Raw genomic sequence first — 25578 nt, 5'->3', positions numbered from 1 at the left:
CAGCTCGTAACAGAGCTGAGCATCTCCCTGCAAGCACAACCTCAGCACGGGGCATTGTGGGTATAGTAGTTTTTCTATTTATTCACGGGTAATAAAAGATAAAAGAGCCTTTAATAAAAATAGCCTTTAATAAAGGATAAAGTAAAAGAGCTCATTATTTTTGAATGGGTCTTTATTGACATAATTTGAATAATAATATTTTTCACTTTAAACAATTCATTTCCCTATACCCCCTTGTATGCTTCGTTTAAAAAGTAATATCTAAAATCATCAGCCCAAGATGAAACGATCATTGATTGATCTCATGATAGAACATTTTCACTTGGTTCCTTTGAGAAATAATGAGGAGAGACAGCCACATATTGATGGAGAATGTGGGCTACTGTAGGAAGATCTATAGTAATGGAACTACGGAAGAAATGTTATCGTATTATTAATATATGTAGTAGAAAGCGTTGAGTTAGAAGAAGCCTACATAACCAATCCATAAAGTAAAATTTAACATCCATATATTGCCAGCTATGTAAACTTTAACATTCATTTATCCTGCAATACATGTCTTTCAATTGGTAATATACATTTTTGTCTTCTTAAGTAATCAAAAAGTAACGGAATCTAATCAGATTACTTTACTGAGTTTGGGTAATCCAAAAGTTACGTAACTGATTACAATTTTGGACAGGTAACTTGTAACTGCAACAAATTATATTTAGAAAGTAACCTACCCAACCCTGTGTATTAAGGGCTGTATATTGCCTAAAACATGCTCAGTATTTCACTGTGACACAGATGTTTTGAGGGAGGAGGACAGGGAGATTCCTGGGTCTCAGTCGCTCACTTGATAGACTCTAGGTTCTGTGCTCACTGCTCTCCTGACGTACTGCCAAACTCATGGCTGCCCTCCTGTGGCTGCCAGGTGGGCAGAGAGTGAAGCAGGGGCCTGGCGCTGAGCTCCCTGAACACACAACGACACAGTCGCATTACAGTCAAAGAACAGTCAGGTAGAATTACAACAGGTTAAAAACATCAGTCACCATTTATCATATCATGTTATGCTTGGCCTTAATAACCAATGTCTTACTTTATCAAGCCTAATTTCTAATAATTTTTTACCTATATTTAACTAGACAAGTCAGTTAAGAACAAATTATTATTTTCAATGACAGCCTAGGAATAGTGGGTTAACTGCCTTGTTCAGGGGCAGAACGACAGATTTTTACCTTGTTTGAGTTTATTTTATTTTTACAGGGACAGTGCACCTTAATCAACGTTTCATTAAAAGTGCCGGTTTTAGCCAGTCGGCTAATTTTCAACCGCAGTCCCTGGGCAGGTTATTAAAAACAATTACAATATAGACAATCATTGAGCAGTGAGCACACGCAGAGCAACATAGGACAAGCAAAACATAGCATACAGACAGAGCAACAAGACAAAATCCATAAAAGCAACAAAGTGTTTCCACACCTCACAAGCTACAGATCAGGGATTTGATCTTGCCAACTTTCAGTCGCTAGTCCAACACTCTAACCACTAGGCTACTTGAGTGTCTGTTGTGTTGTCATATGTAGACGCCAGGGTCAAAGATCAGGTATCCTATTGCGATTGCTCCTTAACCTGAATCAGGTGATAAGAGCGATAAGGATGTACAATGGTGCAGTTATTATTTAATTGAGCGTTTCCATGGAACAATCTAGATTAGATATTAATTGTAGGATGGAAGCCACCTGAATCTGACAATCAGTTCTCAATGTCTGAATTTGGTTGTTGTACTTTGACTTTTAAGTTCAATGTATCACCAAAATGATTCTGAAATTCTAGACATTAACAAACAAATAACATGTTTATTTGTTTTACCAGGCGTCAGGATCAGTAGTTCGGAAGCCCTTTGCAAACAGGTTACTGGCTATCTTCAGCTGGAGAGAGAGAGAGAGAGAGAGAGAGAGAGAGAGAGAGAGAGAGAGAGAGAGAGAGAGAGAGAGAGAGAGAGAGAGAGAGATCCCTATTAGCTGACGCCTAATCTTATTGGGGTCCGACACATAACGAAAAATACATTACAAATACTTAACAATTTACATACATTTAAAAACATTAAAACATAGTGTGTCTGTGTATCTATCAGTTACACATACATGTCAGTATATACACACAAAAAAACAAAAAAACAGGTTTGAAACCAGGTTTGCTGTTCTCTTGCTCTATATGAGATGGAAGGGAGTTCCATGCACTCATGACTCTGTATACTACTATACATTTCCTTGAATTTGTTCTGGACCTGGGGACTGTGAAAAGACCCCTGGTGGCAAGTCTGGTGGGGTAAGTTTGTGTGTCCGTGCTGTATATAAATTGACTATGAAAACAGTTTGGAATTACCAATACATTGTTTCTTATAAAAACACCTTCTCTACAGTAGTAGAGAAGGTGAAAAGTTCCGGACATCACGGACAAACTGAAATGGTCCACCCACACAGACAGCGTGGTGAAAAAGGCGCAATAGTGCCTCTTCAACCTCAGGAGGCTGAAGAAATGTGTCTTGTCACCTAAAAGACTCACAAACTTTTACAGGCGCACAATCGAGGGGATCCTGTCGGGCTGTATCACCGCCTAGTACGGCAACTGCACCGCCCTCAGCCGCAAGGCTCTCCAGAGGGTAGTGCGGTCTGCACAACACATCCCCGGGGGCAAAATACCTGCCCTCCAGGACACCTACAGCATCCGATGTCACAGGAAGGCCTAAAAGATCATCAAGGACAACAACCACCCAAGCCACTGCCTGTTCACCCACTACCATCCAGAAGGCGAGGTCAGTACAGGTGCATCAAAGCTGGGACCGAGAGACTGAAAAACAGCTTCTATCTCAAGGCCATCAGACTGTTAAACAACCATCACTAAATCTCTGGCCATTTTAATTAATGGACTTAATAAAGGTATCACTAGTCACTTTAAATAACGGCACTTTAATAATGTTTACATACCCTACATTACTCATCTCATATGTATATACTGTACTCTATACCATCTACTGCATCTTGCCTATGCCGCGCAGCCATCACTCATCCATATATTTATATGTACATATTCTTATTCATCCCTTTACATTTGTGTGTATAAGGTATTGTTGTGAATTTATTAGATTACTTGTTAGATATTACTGCATTGTCAGAACTTGAAGCACAAGAATTTCTCTACACTCGCATGAACATCTGCTAACCATGTGTATGTGACAAATTAGATTTGATTTGATTTTATTGATTTTATTTTAGAGACGTTCAGGACCAGTTTATTACTGGCCACCCATTCTTAAACTGACATCAACTCTTTGTTTAGGGTTGCAGTGAATTCACTCACTAGCTCTGGTTGCTGACACGTATAGGGTTGAATCATCAACATACATGGTCACACAGGCTTTGTTTAATGCCAGCGGAAAGTCATTGGTAAAAATGTTAAGCACTTTACATGTTTCACATTAGAGAAGCTTCCATGAAAGAAAACCCCTCTGTGTTCTATTAGGTAAGTAGCTCTGAATCCACAGTATGGTAGAGGTTGTAAAGCTATACCACAAACGTTATGGTCAATCATTTCAAAGGCTGCACTGAAATCTAACAGTACAGCTCAGACAATCTTCTTATTATCGATTTCTTTCAACCAGCAACCAGTCATTTGTGAGTGCCCTTCTCTATAAGCATGCTGAAAGTCTGTTGTTAATTTGTTTACAGAGAAATAACATTGGATTTGGTCAAACACAGTTTTTCCTACAGTTTGCTAAGAGCTGGCAGCAAGCTGATTGGTCGGCTGTTAGAACCAGTGAAGACCACTTTACCATTCTTTGGTTGCGGAATGACTTTGGTTTCCCTCCAGGCCTTATGACAAACACTTTCCTCTAGACTCAGATTAAATATATGACAGATAGGATGTTTGTCATTATTGAGCGATAGAAAATATTTTTCCACCTCTCCCACACTTTTTCTCCCCAATTTTGTGGTATCCAATTGGTAGTTACAGTATTGTCTCATCGCTGCAACCACTGTACGGAGTCGGGAGAGGCGAAGGTCGAGAGCCGTTCGTCCTCCGAAAAACAGCCCAACCAAGCCGCACTGCTTCTTGACACAAGGCCCACTTAACCCGGAAGCCAGCCACACCAATGTGTAGGTGGAAACACTGTACACCTTGTGACCATGTCAGCGTGCACTGTGCCCGGCCTGCCACAGGAGTCACTAGTGCGCGATGGGACAAGGACATCCCTTCCAGGCAAACACTCCCGTAACCCGGATGACACGGGGCCAATTGTACGCCGCCCCATGGGTCTCCCGATCGCGGCCAGCTGTGACAGAGCCTGGACTCGAACCCAGAATCTCTAGTGGCACAGCTAGCAATGCGATGCGGTGCCTTAGACCACTGTGTCACTAGGGAGGCCTGAATTTGTCTTTCTGCCCATAATTTCATTTAAAGTATTCAACAACAAAAAAATACCATCATCTTTATATCATTGATCTTAGCTTCATAATACAGTTTCTTCTTCTTTTTGTTGAGTTTAGCCTCATCATTTCTCAATTTGCGGTAAGTCAGCCAGTCAGATGTGCAGTCAGACTTATTAGCCACTCCTTTGCCCCATCTCTTTCAACCATACAGTTTTTCAATTCCTCATCAATTGATGGAGCCTTAACAATTCTAACACTTTCTTAACAGGTGCATGTTTATCAATAATTGAAAGAAGCAATTTCATAAAATCATCAAGCGTAGCATCTGGATGCTCTGTCACGACTTCCGCCGAAGTCGGGTCCTCTCCTTGTTCGGGCGGCGCTCGGCGTTGCCGATCTTCTAGCCATCATTGATCCACTTTTTATTTTCCATGTGTTTTGTCTTGTTTTTCCTCACACCTGGTTTCAATTCCCTCAATCCCTTGTTGTGTATTTAACCTGTTGGGGGTAGGGGGCAGTATTTGCACGGCCGGATAAAAAACGTACCCGATTTAATCTGGTTATTACTACTGCCCAGAAACTAGAATATGCATATAATTATTGGCTTTGGATAGAAAACACCCTAAAGTTTCTAAAACTGTTTGAATGGTGTCTGTGAGTATAACAGAACTCATATGGCAGGCAAAAACCTGAGAAGATTCCTTACAGGAAGTGACCTGTCTGACAAGTTCTTGTTCTTCTTGGCTCTCTTTAATGAAAACTGAGGATCTTTGCTGTAACGTGACACTTCCTACGGCTCCCATAGGCTCTCAGAAGGTGGGAAAAAGCTGAATGATGTAATTCCAGCCACTGGCTTAAAAACATTAGCGCTTTTGGTAAGTGCTCTATCAGAGGACAATGGGACGGAGGCGCGTGCACGAGTCGACCCCATGTTTTTATTTTCTCTCTCTCTCTCGACCTTTCCTGGTCGGAATATTATCGCTTTTTTACGAGAAAAATGGCATAAAAATTGATTTTAAACAGCGGTTGACATGCTTCGAAGTACGGTAATGGAATATTTAGAATTTTTTTGTCACGAAATGCGTCGTGCGTGTCACCCTTCTTTACCATTCGGATAGTGTCTTGAACGCACGAACAAAACAGAGGATATTTGAACATAACTATGGATTATTTTGAACCAAACCAACATTTGTTATTGAAGTAGAAGTCCTGGGAGTGCATTCTGACGAAGAACAGCAAAGATAATAACATTTTTCTTATAGTAGATCTGACTTTGGTGAGGGCTAAACTTGGTGGGTGTGTAAATAGCTAGCCCTGTGATGCCGGGCTATCTACTTAGAATATTGCAAAATGTGCTTTCACCGAAAAGCGGACATAGCGAGTGCATAGAGGAGTTCTGTATCTATAATTCTTAAAATAATTGTTATGTTTTTTGTGAACGTTTATCATGAGTAATTTAGTAAATTCACCGGAAGTTTGCGGGGGGTATGCTAGTTCTGAACGTCACATGCTAATGTAAAAAGCTGGTTTTTGATATAAATATGAACTTAATTGAACAAAACATGCATGTATTGTATAACATAATGTCCTAGGGTTGTCATCTGATGAAAATCATCAAAGGTTAGTGCTGCATTTAGCTGTGGTTTGGGTTTATGTGACATTATATGCTAGCTTGAAAAATGGGTGTCTGATTATTTCTGGCTGGGTACTCTGCTGACATAATCTAAAGTTTTGCTTTCGTTGTAAAGCCTTTTTGAAATCGGACAGTGTGGTTAGATTAACGAGAGTCTTGTCTTTAAAATGGTGTAAAATAGTCATATGTTTGAGAAATTGAAGTAATAGCATTTCTAAGGTATTTGAATAATGCGCCACGGGATTCAACTGGCTGTTGAGTAGGTGGGACGATTTCGTCCCGCCGACCCTAGAGAGGTTAACCCTCTGTTCCCCCCATGTCTTTGTGTGGGATTGTTTATTGTAAGTGCTTGTGCACGTGTTGATTGGTGCGCGACAGGTTTTTGTACCCATTTCTTGTTATTTTTATGCCGTTGGTTTTGCTATTAAACTGCTCCGGCTATTACCAAGTTCTGCTCTCCTGCGTCTGACTTCCCTGCCACCGGTTACACACCCCTTACAGAATCCCACACCGACTATATAAAGTCAGCAGGAGCAGGTGCCCCTGGAATAGGGGTGGAGGAGCGCGTCCGGGAGCATGCAGCGAAGCTCCACCATCTCGGCACCGCCATGGACCTCGTTGTCCAAACTATGGACCGCTGGGAGAGACAGGGAGTTCCTCCAGCGCCTCCACCAGCACAACCAGGGTCTCCACTACTCGCCCCCCCCTTCACCCAGTTCCAGTGGGATTCGTATCGCCCTTCCCCGGGTGCGGCACTGGACCATTTCGAGGATTTCACCCGCCGCTGTTTGCGCGAGGACATCCGTCGGGAGTTGGCCTGCAAGGACACCACCCTCACTTTCAACCAGCTGGTGGACCTGTCCATTCGGCTGGATAACCTGCTGGCCACCCAGATCGGGTTCTATCGGTTCCATCCCCCAGCACCGCCGCTCCGGTACCCATGGAGCTGGGAGGTGCTGTGCGTAGGGAGACTGGAAGAGGTTCCGGCTCGTGCACCATCTGTGGCCGCAGAGGTCACACTGCCGGTCGGTGCCGGGTTGGTTCCTCTGGGGATCGAGGCAGCAAGCAGGGCACTCTGGCATCATTCCAGGTGAGCCGGCACCCTTCTCACCCAGAGCCCTCTGTTGCACACATGTTTTTGTATGTTTCTTTCCCTGAGTTTTCACCGCATTCCCAGCATAAGGCGCTCGTTGATTCAGGTGCGGCTGGGAATTTTATAGACAGATCGTTCGTCCTTAGTTTAGGGATCCCCATTGTTCCCATGGCTGTGCCCTTCCCCGTTCACATCTTAGACAGTCAACCAGTAGGGTCAGGGTTGATTAGGGAGGCCACCGCTCCTCTGGGTATGGTGACGCAGGGGGGTCACAAGGAGAGAATTAGTCTCTTCCTCATTGACTCTCCTGCGTTTCCCGTGGTGCTAGTCCTACCCTGGTTAGCTTGTCATGACCCCACTGTTTCTTGGCAATGGAGGGCTCTCACGGGGTGGTCGCGAGAGTGCTCGGGGAGGTGTTTAGGGGTTTCCGTTGGTCCTACTACGGTGGAAAGTCCAGACCAGGTCTCCACTGTGCGCATTCCCCCAGAATATGGCTCTCGCCTTCTCCAAAAAGAAGGCGACTCAATTACCACCCCATCGATTGTGCGATAAATCTCCTGGTAGACGCTGCACTTCCCAGGAGTCACGTGTATCCCCTCTCATAGGCGGAGATGGCGGCAATGGAAACATATGTCTCTGAATCTCTGCGTCAGGGGTACATTCGGTCCTCCACTTCACCTGCCTCCTCGAGTTTCTCTTTCGTGAAGAAGAAGGAGGGAGGTCTGCGCCCGTGTATTGACTACCGAGGCCTAAATCAGATCACGGTGAGGTACATTTACCCGCTACCTCTTATCGCCACGGTGATTGAGTCAATGCACGGGGCGCGCTTCTTCACCAAACTAGATCTCAGGAGTGCTTACAACCTGGTGCGTATCCGGGAGGGAGACGAGTGGAAGACAGCGTTCAGTACGACCTCAGGGCATTATGAGTACCTCGTCATGCCGTACGGGTTGATGAATGCTCCATCAGTCTTCCAAGCCTTTGTAGATGAGATTTTCAGGGACCTACACGGGCAGGGTGTAGTGGTGTATATTGATGACTTTCTGATATACTCCGCTACACGCGCCAAGCATGTGTCCCTCGTGCACAGGGTGCTTGATCGACTGTTGGAGCATGACCTGTACGTCAAGGCTGAGAAATGCCTGTTCTTCCAGCAGTCCGTCTCCTTCCTAGGGTACCGCATTTCCACCTTAGGGGTGGAGATGGAGAGTGACCGCATTTTAGCCGTGCATAATTGGCCGACTCCCACCACAGTAAAGGAAGTGCAGCGGTTCCTAGGGTTTGCTAATTACTACCGGAGGTTTATCCGGGGTTTTGGTCAGGTAGCGGCTCCCATTACCTCACTGCTGAAGGGGGGATTGGTGTGACTGCAGTGGTCGGCTGAGGCGGACAGGGTTTTTGGTCACCTGAAGGCTCTGTTTACCTCGGCTCCCGTGCTGGCTCATCCGGATCCCTCTTTGGCGTTCATAGTGGAGGTGGACGCGTCCGAGGCTGGGATAGGAACTGTGCTCTCTCAGCGCTCGGGTACGCCACTGAAGCTCCGCACCTGTGCCTTCTTCTCGAAGAAGCTCAGCCCGGCGGAGCGAAAGTATGACATGGGGGACCGGGAGCTGTTGGCTGTCGTCAAGGCTCTGAAGGTGTGGAGACATTGGCTTGAGGGGGCTAAACACACTTTTCTCATCTGGACTGACCACCGCAATCTGGAGTACATCCGGCAGCGAGGAGACTGAACCCTCGCCAGGCAACGTGGGCCATGTTTTTCACCCGTTTTGTTTTTTCCCTTTCCTACAGACCAGGTTCCCAAAACGTGAAAGCACTGTCCCGACTGTATGACACAGAGGATCGGCCCATGGATCCCACTCCCATACTCCCGGCATCCTGACTGCTGGCGCCGGTAGTGTGGGAGCTGGACGCGGACATTGAACGGGCGTTACGTGCAGAGCCCGCTTCCCTCCAGTGTCCCGCTGGGTGTCTGTACGTTCCGTCTGCTGTCCGTTCCGTCTGCTCTCCTCTGGTCATCCTGGGATCGGTCGGACGGTGCACTGTTTGGTTGGGAAGTACTGGTGGCCTACCTTGGTCAAAGACGTGAGGGTTTATGTTGTGCGCCCAGTGTAAGGCTCCTAGGCACCTGCCCAGAGTGATGCTACACCCCTTACCCGTTCCACAGCGGCCTTGGTCGCACCTGTCGGTGGATTTTCTTACCGACCTCCCACCCTCACAGGGAAGCACCACGATCCTGGTTGTTGTGGATCGATTCTCTAAGTCCTGCCGTCTCCTCCCTCTGCCCGGTCTCCTTACGGCCCTACAGACTGCGGAGGCCTTTTTTACGTACGTCTTCCGGCACTACGGGGTGCCTGAGGATATAGTGTCTGATCGAGGTCCCCAGTTCATTTCAAGGGTCTGGAAGGCATTCAAGGAACGTCTGGGGGTCTCGATCAGCCTTACCTCAGGGTTTCATCCCGAGAGTAATGGGCAGGTGGAGAGAGTGAACAAGGATGTGGGCAGGTTTCTGTGGTCGTATTGCCAGGATCGGCCGGGGGAGTGGGCAGCGTTCGTGCCCTGGGCCGAGATGGCTCAGAACTCACTCCACCACTCCTCCACTCCTCCACTAACCTCTCCCCCTTCCAGTGCATACTGGGGTACCAGCCGGTTCTGGCACCTTGGCATCAGAGTCAGACTGAGGCTCCTACGGTGGACGACTGGTTCAGGCGCACGGAGGAGACATGGGACGCCGCCCATGTTCACCTCCAGTGGGCCGTGCTGTGCCAGAAAGCCAGTGCAGACCGTCACCGCAGTAAGGACTGGGTCTGGTTCTCGACCCTCCGCCTGCCCCTCCGCCTGCCCTGCCGGAAGCTGGGTCCGTGGTTTGTGGGGCCATTTAAAGTCCTGAGGAGAGTGAACGAGGTTCTTTATAGGTTACAGCTTCCCCCTGATTACAGTATTAACCCCTCATTCCATGTGTCTCTCCTCAGGCCGGTGGTGGTTGGCCCGCTCCAGGAGTCTGAGGTGCGGGAGGTTCCTCCGCCCCCTCTGGACATCGAGGGGGCCCCAGCATACTCCGTTCGCTCTATCCTGGATTCGAGGCGTCGGGCGAGGGGCCTTCAGTACCTCGTGGAGTGGGAGGGGTACGGTCCGGAGGAGAGGTGCTGGGTTCCGGTAGAGGACGTGTTGGACCCTTCAATGCTGCGGGAGTTTCACTGTCTCCGTCCGGATCGCCCTGCGCCTCGCACTCCGGGGCGTCCCCGAGGCCAGCGTCGGCGCGCTGCTGGAGCCAGGCGTCAAGGGGGAGAGGTACTGTCACGACTTCCGCCAAAGTCGGGTCCTCTCCTTGTTCAGGCGGTTCTCCGCGTTCGGCGTCGCCGGTCTAGCCATCATCAATCCACTTTTCATTTTCCATGTGTTTTGTCTTGTTTTTCCTCACACCTGGTTTCAATTCCCTCAATCACTTGTTGTGTATTTAATCCTCTGTTCCCCCCATGTCTTTGTGTGGGATTGTTTATTGTAAGTGCTTCGGCACGTGTTGATTGGTGCGCGACGGGTTTTTGTACCATATCTTGTTATTTTTATGCCGTTGGTTTTGCTATTAAACTGCTCCGGCTATTACCAAGTTCTGCTCTCCTGCGTCTGACTTCCCTGCCACCGGTTACGCACCCCTTACATGCTCCTTATTAATCACATGAGACCAACAAATATTTTTTACATCATCCACATAAGAGTCACAGCTAAATCTTTTGTATGATCTCTTATACGTTATTTTAGGCCCAGCTGTTGGAAATGTGGCTTTCCTGGATATAGCCACTATATTGTGATCACTGCATTCAATGGGTACGGATACAGCTTTAGAACGAAGTTGTACAGTATTAGTAAAAATGTGATCAGTACATGTGGGTGATCTTGTTCCTGTAGTGTTTGTAAATACCCTGGTAGGTTGATTAATAACCTGAACCAGATTACAGGCACTGGTTACAGTGAGAAGCTTCCTCTTGAGCGGACAGCTTTATGAAAACCAGACAATATTCAGGTACCCAAGAAAGTAGACCTCTCTGTTTACATCACATACACTGTCAAGCATTTCACATTAAAACTTAATTTCTAAGGCTACATATACAAATATGGGCTATTTTTTAACCTTTCCTGGGTAGAGAGAGAGAGAGAGAGAAGAGAGAGAGAGAGAGAGAGAGAGAGAGAGAGAGAGAGAGAGAGAGAGAGAACATTATCTGTCAGCAATTTCAAGGCAGTATGTAGGGTGAATCTCCAGCGAACATAATTCATACAAGACTGGACTATTTTGTGTCTGCAACATCATATGACATGACCATTATAACATAGTCATTACAATACTCTGTGGTTCAGGTAGGCAGTGGACTATGAAGTGTATTTCAGGGATGGAGAAGGTGCAGAAGTTGCGGTGGGGATGAAGCTGGCTGTCCCGCCGTGGGTCCACGTACATCACATGGAATTGAGGCTGGTAACGATGCATGAAGTTCAAGATCATTGAGGTGTGTGACAAACAAACACAATGCAAATTACGTCCACACACAGGAACAAAGACTCAGAAATTCCAAAGAATGTATAAAGATCTTAAGCAAGTACTGTTTGTAAAGATTTGTGTGTGTGTGTGCGTCTGGACTGGTCGGTGTATGTGTCTGTGTCTGGTCTGGACTGGTCTGTGTCCGTGTGTACAGTATGTGTGTGTGCTTGTCGCTCATGTCCATTGTCATCCAGCAGGTCGTTGGTCAGTTTGAGTGCGTCGAAGGAGACCATTTGTTTCATCCACTGGAACCCTCTGGCGGGGGAGTCTGGGTGGAAGTCCATCCTCCCGGGGGCCGCCACGTTGGCCCTGCCTGTCACCAGACACGAGGAGCTGTGGAATACATATCCACATACAGGAGAGCAAAGATACTATATTCATAGGTTGCACGTTATGTCACTCCACTATTGAAAGTTATATTACACCAGGGTGAAAGTTCTACTCAATGCATTCTCAATTCGCGCTGATTAAGATTTCATGCATTATCTGGTACATATTATTTTGTACAATCAAGAAGAGGCTACCAGAGTATGACTGTACATCATAAGCACAATATACTGTATGATGATTCCCCACAAACACCGTTACGTGTAGATCTATCTAGTGCATGTCTCTTATGCTGGCAGAGTGTGGGTAAAACCACAGATCCTCTAAATCACATTCTATGTAACTCTATGGAGAAAACTCACCTGTAGCTCTTGTCATCCACAAGGATGAAGTCCATGAGCAGCACACTGCAGGTTCCATCCCTGAGATATTCACCTGGAAGGTAGAGAACATCCTCCTACAAGGACCATGCAGAACACAGCAGCAACGCAGTGATTAGTTCAACCACAGTGAGTGTGTGTGTGTGTGTGTGTGTGTGTGTGTGTGTGTGTGTGTGTGTGTGTGTGTGTGTGTGTGTGTGTGTGTGTGTGTGTGTGTGTGGCGTGTGTGCGTGTGTGTGTGTGTGTGTGTGTGTGTGTGTGTGTGTGTGTGTGTGTGTGTGTGTGTGTGTGTGTGTGTGTGTGTGTGTGTGTGTGTGTCTGTGTCCATATGCGTCAACATGTTCCTACCGCCCAGCCTTGGTGACAATCATCTCTGTGCCCAGCTGGTCAAACTGTTGAAACAGCGCGTGCATCTCCAGCTGAACTGTGACCCCCGTGACCCGGGGGGCTTTGGCACAGGTGACCCCACCAGCTTATGCACAGCAGGGCAGCGTGATGGCACACCTGTGAGACAGCTGAGGAACTAGGGAGAAGAGGAGGAAAAAACACATGAAAGAGGATTTCACAGGAAAGAGGTAGGAACCATGAATTCAAACTAATGCAGTGAAGCTCCAGTACCATCCATACTGTTTGTGCTACAGTCAGAATCTCCAGTGGTGGGCAACGCTTCAGATTTGTCAACTTTCAACTTCCCCCAGTTGGTTGTATTACTCTGCTGTTCCACCGTTCACTGACCAGTCTGCTGTCCAGTTTAGAGTAGCACTTTGACCACAGCAAAGCGCCCTGATTGAGTCTCAGACCGTTAGCTGTCCTTGGAGAAGCAGAGTGTCTGTGTGGTTGAGGTTACCACTGACTGGGTATGGGACAGAGGACTGGAACACGCTTGGTGTTCCAGTCCTCTGTCCCATACGCAGTAAGTGTGTGTGCTGCTGTGTTCTGCATGGTCCTTGTAGGAGGATGTTCTCTACCTTCCAGGTGAATATCTCAGGGATGGAACCTGCAGTGGAGTATGTGCTGCTCATGGACTTCATCCTTGTGGATGACAAGGCTTGGACACTCAAGCGACCCTGGGTCCCACTTCATCCAGCACACTGTAATGAAGCCACTGACATGTAATAATCATACACACACACACGCACACGCACACACACGCACACACGAATGCACGAATGCACGCACGCACGCACGCACGCACGCACGACACACACACACACACACACACACACACACACACACACACACACACACACACACACACACACACACACACACACACACACACAAACATACACACACACATAAACTCAGCAAAAAAAGAAACTTCCTCTTACTGTCAACTGCGTTTATTTCAGCAAACTTAACATGTGTAAATATTTGTATGAACATAACAAGATTCAACAACTGAGACATAAACTGAACAAGTTCCACAGACGTGTGACTAACAGAAATGGAGTAATGTGTCCCTGAACAAAGGGGGGGTCAAAATCAAAAGTAACAGTCAGTATCTGGTGTGGCCACTAGCTGCATTAAGTACTGCAGTACATCTCCTCCTCATGGACTGCACCAGATTTGCCAGTTCTTGCTGTGAGATGTTACCCCACTCTTCCACCAAGGCACCTGCAAGTTCCCAGACATTTCTGGGGGGAATGGCCCTAGCCCTGACCCTCCGATCCAACAGGTCCCAGACATGCTCAATGGGATTGAGATCCGAACTCTTTGCTGGCCATGGCAAAACATTGACATTCCTGTCTTGCAGGAAATCACGCAGAGAATGAGCAGTATGGCTGGTGGCATTGTCATGCTGGAGGGTCATGTCAGGATGAGCCTGCAGGAAGGGTACCACATGAGGGAGGAGGATGTCTTCCCTGTAACGCACAGCATTGAGATGCCTGTAATGACAACAAGCTCAGTCCGATGATGCTGTGACACACCGCACCAGACCATGACGAACCCTCCACCTCCAAATTGATCCCACTCCAGAGTACAGGCCTCTGTGTCACGCTCATTCCTTTGACGATAAACATGAATCCGACCATCACCCCTGGTGTGAGAAACCGCGAATCGTCAGTGAAGAGCACTTTTTGCCAGTCCTGTCTGGTCCAGCGACAGTGGGTTTGTGCCCATAGGCGACGCTGTTGTCGGTGATGTCTGGTGACGACCTGCCTACAACAGGCCTACAAGCCCTCAGTCCAGCCTATTGTGGACAGTCTGAGCACTGATGGAGGGATTGTGCGTTCCTAGTGTAACTCGGGCAGTTGTTGTTTCCATCCTGTACGTGTCCCGCAGGTGTGATGTTCGGATGTACCGATCCTGTGCAGGTGTTGTTACACGTGGTCTGCCTCTGCGAGGACGATCAGCTGTCTGTCCTGTCTCCCTGTAGCTCTGTCTTAGGCGTCTCACAGTACGGACATTGCAATTTATTGCCCTGGCCACATCTGCAGTCCTCATGCCTCCTTTTAGCATGTCTAAGGCTTATTCACACAGATGAGCAGGGACCCTGGGCATCTTTCTTTTGGTGTTTTTCAGAGTTGGTAGAAAGGCCTCTTTAGTGTCCTAAGTTTTCATAACTGTGACCTTAATTGCCTACCGTCTGTAAGCTGTTAGTGTCTTAACGACCGTTCCACAGGTGCATGTTCATTAATTGTTTATGGTTCATGGGAAACAGTGTTTAAACCCTTTACAATGAAGATCTGTGAAGTTATTTGGATATTTACGAATTATCTTTGAAAGACAGGGTCCTGAAAAATATATGCCATTTAGAAGACACTTTTATCCAAAGCAACTCACACAATTAAAGACAAACCAAAAAACAATAAGAGGATCATTTTTCAAAACACATTACAAAAAAACCAAAACCAAATAGCAGCAGATACAAGTTTATAGTACAGTTACTATCGGTTTATTATCAAAATTATTGCAACTTAGCAGAAGATAGCAGCAGATATGATTTCATAACACTGTTAGTGCAGATAACAGTACCCACAATCCTGACATTGCAAACATCATGCTCTACCAACTGAGCCGTTGAAGGCCTCACCCATCACTACCCTCTTGCTTAATATCTAGTAATGCTACATGTGAAGGGACAGAAGTTGGTATTGGTGGAAGTCTACTCTATAGAGAACCAACTTATGTCTAGACGGCATGATTGATAAACAACCTTATAACTCAAGAAGTATAAACTCATAAAGTAACGTTTTTTTTACCAACAGTCATACCCCCTCCTAGTGCTCCAGTGTGTGTGTGTGTGTGTGTGTGTGTGTGTGTGTGTGTGTGTGTGTGTGTGTGTGTGTGTGTGTGTGTGTGTGTGTGTGTGTGTGTGTGTGTGTGTGTGCGCATACTCGGTGATGGGATGGTGTGTGTGTGTGTGCGCATACTCGGTGATGGGATGGTGTTAGCGTCCCATCAACACCATCTCTAATGAAATTCTACCGGGTCACAGCCTACCAATACACTGACACCTCTTCCTCATTAATCCGTTCACCAACCCTTTATGGCCACCAACAGTAAGATTCAACTCCCATGATCTCCATGAATGGTCACTGGCTTTCAGATATAACTTTTTTTTTTTAAAGTTCATTTGTTTTTATTTTGATCAGTTATCATCTTTAGATTAACCATTCTTTTAAAGCAATGCGAATAAACACTGTTACAGTGACATGATATCCGTGGAAGAGACGTGTTTGTTTCATTGTCATATATGTATATTGCTTATGAAGTTCCATTTTGATCATGTTGAGATAGGAGACTTTAAAGAAGTATGACATTATTTTGTGGTTCAAAATCCTGTCATCGAACACATATTGGTAGAACACATAAACCCAACATGGCTATTTTGTCACAGAGCGTCATGTTAGTTGTGAGGGCCATAAATAAAAGCTTGTTCTAAACAATACAATGCAAAGAAGGCAAACTCAGAGAATGAAATAGTATGAAACAGTATGGTGTTTATTGAGCTGTTTCGAAGCACACAGCTATCTTGAACAAGCAGCAACACAAGAATATTCACACTTGATGTTCATAGTACAGTCGAGTTTGTGCAGGCCCAGGATTGTGCACACAGGCCCTGAACACAGTTCAAAACTGAATGTATGCAATAGTGTGTTAGTGTCTGCGCTTGCAGGTGCTTGAGCGCATGTGGTGGTGGTTAGAGAGAGCAAGAGTCCTGCCATATCGCTGCAGAGGAAGTGCATCAGTTTGGCATTAGCTTGGTACGTATGGTGCGTGAGTCAGTGTGAGTGAGAAGGGAGGGAGAGAGGGAGGGGTCCGGTTGAGGGCGCCTTTATGCCTTTATGGCCTGGCTGATGGTCTCGTAGAAAGCCATGAGCTTTTCCTTGGCCTGCTCGGCGGCGGGGCCCACCTGGCCCTTGAAGTCGTTGGTCAGGGGCCCCACCTTCTCGCGCACCTCTCCAACAGCCTTGAACATCTGCTCCTTGTACTCCTCAGCGTAGGGGGCGGCCAGGGTCCTCAGCTCCTCCAGACGCTCGGTCAGCTTGGCACGGACGGTCTCCACGATGGGCATGAGCTTGGCCTTGGTCTCCTCCACGTTGGTGGACACCTTGGCGCGCATCTCCTCCACAACGGGCTCCATCTTAACCCTGAAGGCCTCCAGCTCGGTGCGGCGCTGCTCAACGATTTCCTTGATCAGGGGCTCCAGCTTCTTGCGGTACTCGTCTATGTGCTTGTCCAGGACTTCCTTGAGCTCGGCGCGCTTGGGCTCCAGCTGTGTGCGCAGCTCCTCCACATCCTTCATGACCTCAGCGCGCACGGCGGCAGCGGCATCAGTCAACTGAGCGCCGAAGGCCTCGCTGTAGGGGGCCAGGGACTGGGAGGTGGTCTGGGCATACTGCTGTAGGTTGTCAAGGCTCTGGGACAGCTGCACCCTGAGAGGAACACCAAGAAGAGGAGAGAGAGAGAGAGAGAGAGAGAGAGAGGAGAGAGAGAGAGAGAGAGAGAGATTGTTGAAGTTATCTGTGGAGATTGGGCACCATTGAAAATTGAGAAGATGAAATGCAACATGTTCTTACTTGTACTCTTTGAACTCTGTGTCATCCAGAAGGTCGATGGACCTCTGTGCGGTCTCCTTCACCTGAGCCATGTACTCCATCATGGCTACCTTCACATGCTCCAGCTGAGAGGGAGCATCAGCCTGCATGGGAACAGCCTGGGTAGCTGGGAGAGGAGAGGGAGGGGAGAGGGTCAGACATTGGTTGGGCAACAGTGGTGAATGGCCCAGAACTTTAATAGAATTGAGTAAGATTTAATTTTGAATTGTTCAATACACCAGAGCATTGGATACTAACCTGCGGCCAGCAGGATGGTGAGTGCAAGAGCCAGGAATTTCATGATGGTGGTCTGAGGGGGGAAAAAGAGAACAGATGATGAACAATGAGCAAGACAAGAATTCAAATAGTCACAATTGAAACTGTTGGCCATGGGAAGTCAACATTGTATGGTTAAAAATAGATTTAGAGTTGAACAATATTTGAACAGTGTAAGAAATCACTAATTGCAAAACACTCTAAATCAAACTTTAAATGTCACCAAAAGCAAACGAGACTGACTCTAAGTCATTCTCCAGTGACTTGGAGAAGCACAAGGAGCAAACCCCCAAAGACACGCAACTCTAGGCTGCCCTCAATCAGTTTACCTTTTGCCATATGTCAGCCTATTGAAAGGACCTCTAATCTGGTCAGATTACACAGAGCTGGATAGAGTTATACTGTTCCTTCAACGAGATTAACCCTCAACTCCTACCACCTAATCCCCATTCCCTGCACTAAAACAGACACATCGCTGGAATACTGTGGCCCTAGACAGAGGTTACACTTAAGCAGTTGATCAGAGTAATAAAAATGCACTGAAAGTTATTGGCATAGGAAGAAAATTTGATATCTTTTTTTCTAGGACATTTAATACAATTATTTCTCCATTGTTCCCTCGCGTCTCTCTAGTAAATTATCGTAAACTGTCTGGAAGAAGTATTGCTAAAGTGATAACTGCTGCCCAATGTATTTGTAACAGTTCATATCAAAGTGGTAATAAGCATTCAAAATAAGAGGCAAAATAAGTTTGCCGGAAAGTTCTAGTCTGCCTTTCTCTCAGCTAGTTCCTAAGTCGTCCTCTGCGTATGCAGACCAAGTCCTTGGCCTCTAGCCCCAGCCCTTAGCTCTCCCAGTCGTTCTCTTACCTGGTGGGTGTTTGGTCGTTATGAGACTGGGGAACAGGAGGGCCAGCTCTGTTTTTTATAGGGCTGGAGCAGCAGGAGGGGGGAGAGGTGTGAGATGTTGTGTGCCTCCGTGGAGGTGGACCTCACCCCCACACCGTCTCACAGGGAGGAGCCGGGTACAATGGTCACCTGCAGAGTGCATTCAGGGGGAGTCAGCAAAGTGAAACGCTGTGGACACACACTCCCACACTAGTGTATGCGCACACACACACTTGCATGCACACACACTTGTCTGTGTGTGCATTATCATGGATAATCATATGTTCTCGATCCTATTTTGTGTCTTTCTAAATGGCTATCTATTCTAATTGTGATATGATTTCATTTTCAGGTGAATAATTACAATCTCCACTCTGACTGTGCTCCCAATGCCACAATCAACTCAATCCCCTTGTGCGATGGTAAAACTTTCACACACAATACAACCACCATGTGCTCCATGATTGCCCGAGACATTTGGCCTCCAGGACAATGGCCATTCTTGCCTGGCCTCGCTGGACTATCTGAGCTGCTATCTCCTGTGTAATTACCATGAGACATGAAAGGGCCGGAACCAGGGAGATGGGCCAGACAGCAGGGGAGAGAGAGGTGACAGGAGCACCCTGAGGGTGAATTAGCATCTTGATGCTACCAAGGACCTTTCACCAAGGAGGAACATCTGCTAGCCTCAAGTTATCTTGTTCATTTATTCACAACATTGTTCACTAAGAAGAGAAGGGATTATACATTGTTGGAGGCATTAGGTTTACCAAATGAGGGACACATGAGATGTGTCCGCGATTCAGCAATGAGATTAAGCAAAAACAAACATGCTCGTATATAACAAGATTTCTAAAGAGGTCAAAAGTGACAGTTAAATACTGGGTTATCACTATTGGTTGGCTCCATGGTTTGATTTGTGGAGACCTACAGCATGTCAGAGTGTATATGTATCTCTTTCTTCATTTTTTATGTACAAGTTATATAAATCTGGTAGAACTTTGGGAGCACAGTCAAAGAGAAGACAGTAAGTTGAATGCAATCAACCTAATAACATTCTGCTATCAATTCTGACTCCTTCTCTTGTGTGTTGACTGTTGCATTGGAACCTGTGTGGGGGTTGGACAGCGTTTGCTGGCTTGATTGAGATCACTGATAAGACATAGAGAGAGGACATCAGGTCCAGGGCCATAAACCCCAGTGTCATAGAGCATGTTGTAATTTCCAATGGGACACAGTGTTTCTATATTTGTATTTATTTATTTTATTTAACCTTTATTTAACTAGGCAAGTCAGTTAAGAACAAATTCTTATTTACAATGACGGCCTAACCCTAACCCAGACGACGCTGGGCCAATTGTGCGCCACCCTATGGGGCTCCCACTCACGGCCGGTTGTGATACAGCACTGAGAATTAGACCGGTGCGCCACTCGGGAGCCCCGAGTTGTGTGTGTGGGTGAGTGTGTGAGTGAGTGAGTGAGTGAGTGAGTGAGTGAGTGAGTGAGTGAGTGAGTGAGAGAGAGAGAGAGAGAGAGAGAGAGAGAGAGAGAGAGAGAGAGAGAGAGAGAGAGAGAGTGTTTGTGTGTGTGTGCCGCATGCTCCATGGTGATTAATAGGTTAAAGGGTCAGTGTCGAGCTGTAACTTGTTCCGTCATCGACGGACTTTGTCAATGTGGCTCCATGTCAGTCGGCGGAATTGGAATTTCCTTGGGATAGAGGATTAAGTGTCTGTCATCATAGTGTTTGTGTGTCATTAGAAATCCATTGATATATTGTAAGCGAACTTGTATATAGTTTTACTATATATGGCCTCATTATTGTTTTTATTGTGTAACTATTTCCTTTCTATTTAGCAAACATTTGTCTTACTTTTTTAAGTCTACATTGTTGGAAATGGGCTCGTAAGTAAGCAATTCACTGTAAAGTCTACACCTGTCGTATTCTGAGCATGTGACCAATACATTTGACTTGATTTGAACTTCTAGTTCTTCCCACTGGATTAGTGTGCTCCATAGAACTTCCCTGCAGACCGATGGGCTTGAGTTCTAGCTGAAATTTGAGCCTTCTGTTATATGAAAACTGTTAATGTAGAACATGAATTCTAAATACATTTGACTGGCGTTGTACAGCGCATTAGGAAAGTATTCAGACCCCTTGACTTTATCCACATTTTGTTACCTTACAGCCTTGTTCTAAAATTGATGAAATTGTGTTTTTCCCTCATCAATCTACATACACTTCCCCATAATGACAAAGCAAAAACAGGTTTGTAGACATTTTTGCAAATTATTGTTTTTTTAAACCCAGACATATCACATTTACATAAGTATTCAGACCCTTTACTCAGTACTTTGTTGAAGCACCTTTGGCTGCGATTACAGCCTCAAACCTTTTTGTGTATGATGCTACAAGGTTGGCACATCTGTATTTGGGGAGTTTCTCCCATTCATCTCTGCAGATCCTCTCAAGCTCTGTCAGGTTGGATGTGGAGCGTCGCTGCACAGCTCTTTTCAGGTCTCTCCCGAGATGTTTGATTGGGTTCAAGTCCGGGCTCTGGCTGGGCCACTCAAGGACATTCAGAGGCTTGTCCCAAAGCCACTTCTGCGTTGTCTTGGCTTTGTGCTTAGAGTCATTGTCCTGTTGGAAGGTGAACCTTCGCCCCAGTCTGAAATCCGGAGCATTCTGGAGAAGGTTTTTATCAAGGATCTCTTTGTGCTTTGTTCCGTTAATCTTTCCCTCGATCCTGACTAGTCTCCCAGTCCCTGCCGCTGAAAAACATCCCCACAGCATAGTAAAATTGTTCAAATCAAATGTTATTTGTGACATGTGCCGAATACAACAGGTGTAGACCTTACAGTGAAATGCTTACTTACAAGCCAATGTAAATAGTCTGGTGGCGATTTGATTAGTTGAGTTGTTCAGCAGTCTTATGGCTTGGGGATAGAAGCTGTTAAGGAGCCTTTTGGTACTAAACTTGGCATTCGGTACCGCTTGCCATGCAGTTGCAGAGAGAACAGTCTATGACTTGGGTGACTGGAGTCTTTGACAATTTTTTGGGCCTTCCTCTGACACCGCCTAGTATATAGGTCCTGAATGTCAGGAAGCTTTGCCCCAGTGGTGTACTGGGTCGTACGCACTACCCTCTATAGCGTCTTACAGTCAGATGCCGAGCAGAAGCCTTACCAGGCGGTAATGCAACCGGTCAGGATGCTCTCGATGGTGCACCTGTAGAACTTTTTGAGGATCTGGGGACCCATGCCAAATCTATTCAGTCTCCTGAGGGGGAAAAGGTGTTGTCGTGCCCTCTTCACAACTGTCTTGGTGTGTTGGACCCGCTACACTTCAGTACCGTCGATGTTAATGGGGGCCAGTTTGGCCCTCCTTTTCCTGTAGTCCACGCTCAGCTCCTTTGTCTTGTTCACATTGAGAGAGAGGTTGTTGTCCTGGCACCACACTGCCAGGTCTCTGACCTCCTCCCTATAAGCTGTCTCATCGTTGTCGGTGATCAGGCCTACCACTGTTGAGTCGTCAGCAAACTTAATGATGGTGTTGGAGTCGTGCTTGCCCACGCAGTTGTGGGTGAACAGGGAGTACGGGAGGGGACTAAGCACACATCCCTGAGGGGCCCCAGTGTTGAGGATCAACGTGGCAGATGTGTTGTTGCCTACACTTACCACCTGAGGGCGGCCCTTCAGGAAGTCCAGGATCCAGTTTCAGAGGGAGGTGTTTAGTCCCAGCATCCTTAGCTTAGTGATGAGCTTTGGGGGCACTATGGTGTTGAACGCTGAGCTGTAGTCAATGAACAGCATTCTCATATAGTTTTGTCCAGGTGGGATAGGGCAGTGTGGATTGCGATTGAGATTGTGTCATCTGTGGATCTGTTGGGGCAGTATGGAGTGGGTCTAGGGTTTCTGGCATGATGGTATTGATGTGAGCCATGACCAGCTTTTCAAAGCACTTCATGGCTACCGACGTGAGTGCTACGGGGTGGTAATCATTTAGGCAGGTTACCTTTGCTTCCTTGGGCACAGGGACTATGGTAGTCTGTTTGAAACATGTAGGTATTACAGACTTGGCCAGGGAGAGGTTGAAAATGTCAGTGAGTTCTTGTTCACATCAGCTACAGAGAGCGTGATCACACAGTTGTCCAGAACAACTGGTGCTCTCATGCATGCTTCAGTGTTGCTTGCCTAAAAGCAAGCATAAAAGGCATTTAGCTTGTCTGGTAGGCTCACGTCACTGGACAGCTCACGGCTGGGCTGGGTTTTCCTTTGTAGTCATTAATAGTTTTCAAGCCATGCACATCCGATGAGCGTCAGAGCCGGTGTAGTAGGATTCAATATTAGTGCTCCTACTTATGAATCTGATAGAGCACTTTCATCAAAATTAAGTATAATTAATAATACAATCCCCCCCTGGGGAAAAAACGGTTGAATCAACATTATTTCCATGTCATTTCAACACAAATAATCAATGTGATTTTATTCAATCAATGTGGAAAACTTATTGGATTTACCAAAAGTCACCAACGTAAGGGCATTTCGTCCTTTCACCTAACTTTTAACCTAAATCCAATGACATGGTGATTTTCTTTGTTGATTTCACATTGAATTCACGTTAGTTGACAAGTGAACTAAATGTAAATCAAACTAGACATTGAACTGACATCTGTGTCCAGTGGGATGTCATCCCACTATTTCCCTCAAAACAACTCATAAGTATATAGAGAGATAGCTACTGCAGCACAGCTCCTCATGCAACATGCAATGTATTTCAACAGGTGCTGTCAAACGCAAAAAAAAATGAATTGAGTTAATCGCAGGATTTGCTGTGATTAATCACGATTAATCGCAAATTCAGAAATTGCTCAAATTGAGCTATAATTTAAAACGAATTATACAAAAAGCGTTACAAGAATATTGATGTCTTGATTTTGTCCAAAAGTAATGGTTATCAAAATTACGTAAATTGATAAAGCACACTTTCTTTAACCTCAATGTCAACTTGTTTTGACATCACATTGTTGTGATTGTTTTAGCTGTATAGATGTACTTAATTATACTTTGAATGTTGTCAATGTATTTTGAATGCTTTCAGACAATGCGATTAGTCACAATAAAAAAAAAATTTGTGCAAAAATTACAAAAAGTTAACTTGAGTTATCTGACTAACTCTGACAGCCCTAATTTCAACACATTGTCATTGTTGAGTTGCATGGACTTACACCGCCTTTGACAATCATTAATCTCAGCACCTACTGTGCCATACAAAATCAGTGAGATTACTTTCTTCTGCATGTAATGGTATATTTGAATGTGTTTCCTTCCCAACCTCTGTTTTGTTAATTATTATTTAAATGTATCTAGGCAAGTCAGTTAAGAACACATTCTTATTTACAATGACAGCCTACCGGGGAACAGTGGGTTAATTGCCTTGTTCAGGGGCAGAATGACAGATTTTTACAATGTCAGCTCTGGGATTTGCTCTAACCACTACGCTACCTGCCACCCCCTGCCTAGGCATCTATTCTTTCTCAGCATATTCAGATGCCCTATTTCCTGTTCTCTTTTCTCCTTTTTTATGCATATTTTCACACTCATTCCCCCGTGTCTTCTTCTACCCCCAACTCTCCCTCGTCCAATCTATTCTGCTTGGATCACTCCCCCCTGTTGGTGCACTGAAACCCCATTGAGCTTTATGAGCGGCTGAAGACAGAGTGGCTGATGGGGCCTGTCTCCTGTCCTGTCACTTGACCCAGCCTGCATGACTCCACCCAGGAAATTTGCCATTTGTTACCTGATATGAGATTAAATAAAAGAGGAAATAACAATATTAGTATCAAAACCTTCCCACGGGGCAAAAACTGGTTGAATTAACATTGTTTCCACGTCATTTCAACAAAAAATAATCAATGTGATGACGTTGAATCAATGTGGGAAACTGGATTGGATTTGCAAAAAAGTAATAACTGTAAGGGAATTTAGTATTTTTTTCACCCAATGTTTAACCTAAATCCAATGTCATGGTGACAGTTTTTGTTGATTTCACATTGAATTCACATTAGTTGACAACTTAACCAAATGTATATAAAAAATGTACTAAGCTAGTCTAAAGAAGGCCAGTTCTATTGCTTCTTTAATCAGAACAACAGTTTTCAGCTGTGCTAACATAATTGCAAAAGGGTTTTCTAATGATCAATTAGCCTTTTAAAATTATAAACTTGGATTAGCTAACACAATGTGCCATTGGATGATTGCTGATAATGGGCCTCTGTACGTCTATGTAGATATTCCATTAAAAATCAGCAGTTTCCAGCTACAATAGTCATTTACAGCATTAACAATGTCTACACTGTATTGGGCTCGTAAGTAAGCATTTCACAGAAAAGTCTACACCTGTTGTATTCGGCACAAGTGACCCATACATTTTATTTTAGTTTACACATTGATTTTTAAAAGTGATCTGTGACTTTATCAATTCCTTGAAGTCTGAGTACTCGAGATACAAGAACTCAAATGTATAAGCAAGAGATGTTGTGAGTTTAGCTGTGTAGATATTATTTATGTTCCAAGGCCTATGTTTGTGTACTAGTGCCTATCACTGCCGGGAATTAAGGGGGCATTCACCTAGGACCTCGGCCAAACCACCTACACAATACTTAGTACAGAAAATAAATATAAAGCAGTGCCCAAAAAGGTGCTATCTAGAACCTTGAAGGGTTCTTCAGCTGTCTCCATAGAAGAACCCGAAGAAGACCCCTTTTTAGTTGCAGGTACAACCCCTTTTGTACAGAGGGTTCTACATGGAACCCAAAAGGGTTCTGCCTGGAAATAAAAATGCTTCTCCTATGGGGATAGCTGAAGAACCCTTTTGGAACCCTTTTTTTCTAAGAATGTAGATGTCATCTATCCATCTTGGAAAGAATTCTGCAAACTTTGCCACAGATCTTACACAACTGTGACATTGACCATCAGTCAATTACCTTCAGAT

The 25578-nt window shown here is 45.6% G+C and overlaps 1 protein-coding gene and 1 pseudogene across 1 annotated transcript; both read right to left on the bottom strand.

Annotated features, from left to right (window-relative positions):
• Positions 1-861: 861 nt before the first annotated feature.
• Positions 862-13004, bottom strand: LOC106612526 (T-box transcription factor TBX1-like; annotated as a pseudogene).
• Positions 13005-16306: 3302 nt separating this feature from the next.
• On the bottom strand, positions 16307-18583 carry apoa1 (apolipoprotein A-I). Its single transcript, NM_001141140.1, is given in 4 exon segments — positions 16307-17262; positions 17407-17551; positions 17683-17734; positions 18570-18583. Coding segments are annotated over 3 exon segments (789 nt in total). The 5' UTR covers positions 17726-17734; positions 18570-18583; the 3' UTR covers positions 16307-16661.
• Positions 18584-25578: the final 6995 nt, after the last annotated feature.

The sequence above is a fragment of the Salmo salar genome, chromosome 09 (assembly GCF_965601325.2).
Source record: "Salmo salar chromosome 09, fSalSal1, whole genome shotgun sequence".
In the NCBI taxonomy this organism is placed as follows: domain Eukaryota; kingdom Metazoa; phylum Chordata; class Actinopteri; order Salmoniformes; family Salmonidae; genus Salmo; species Salmo salar.
Note: the sequence above shows the minus strand (reverse complement) of the source record. Positions and strands in the feature narration are given on the sequence as shown.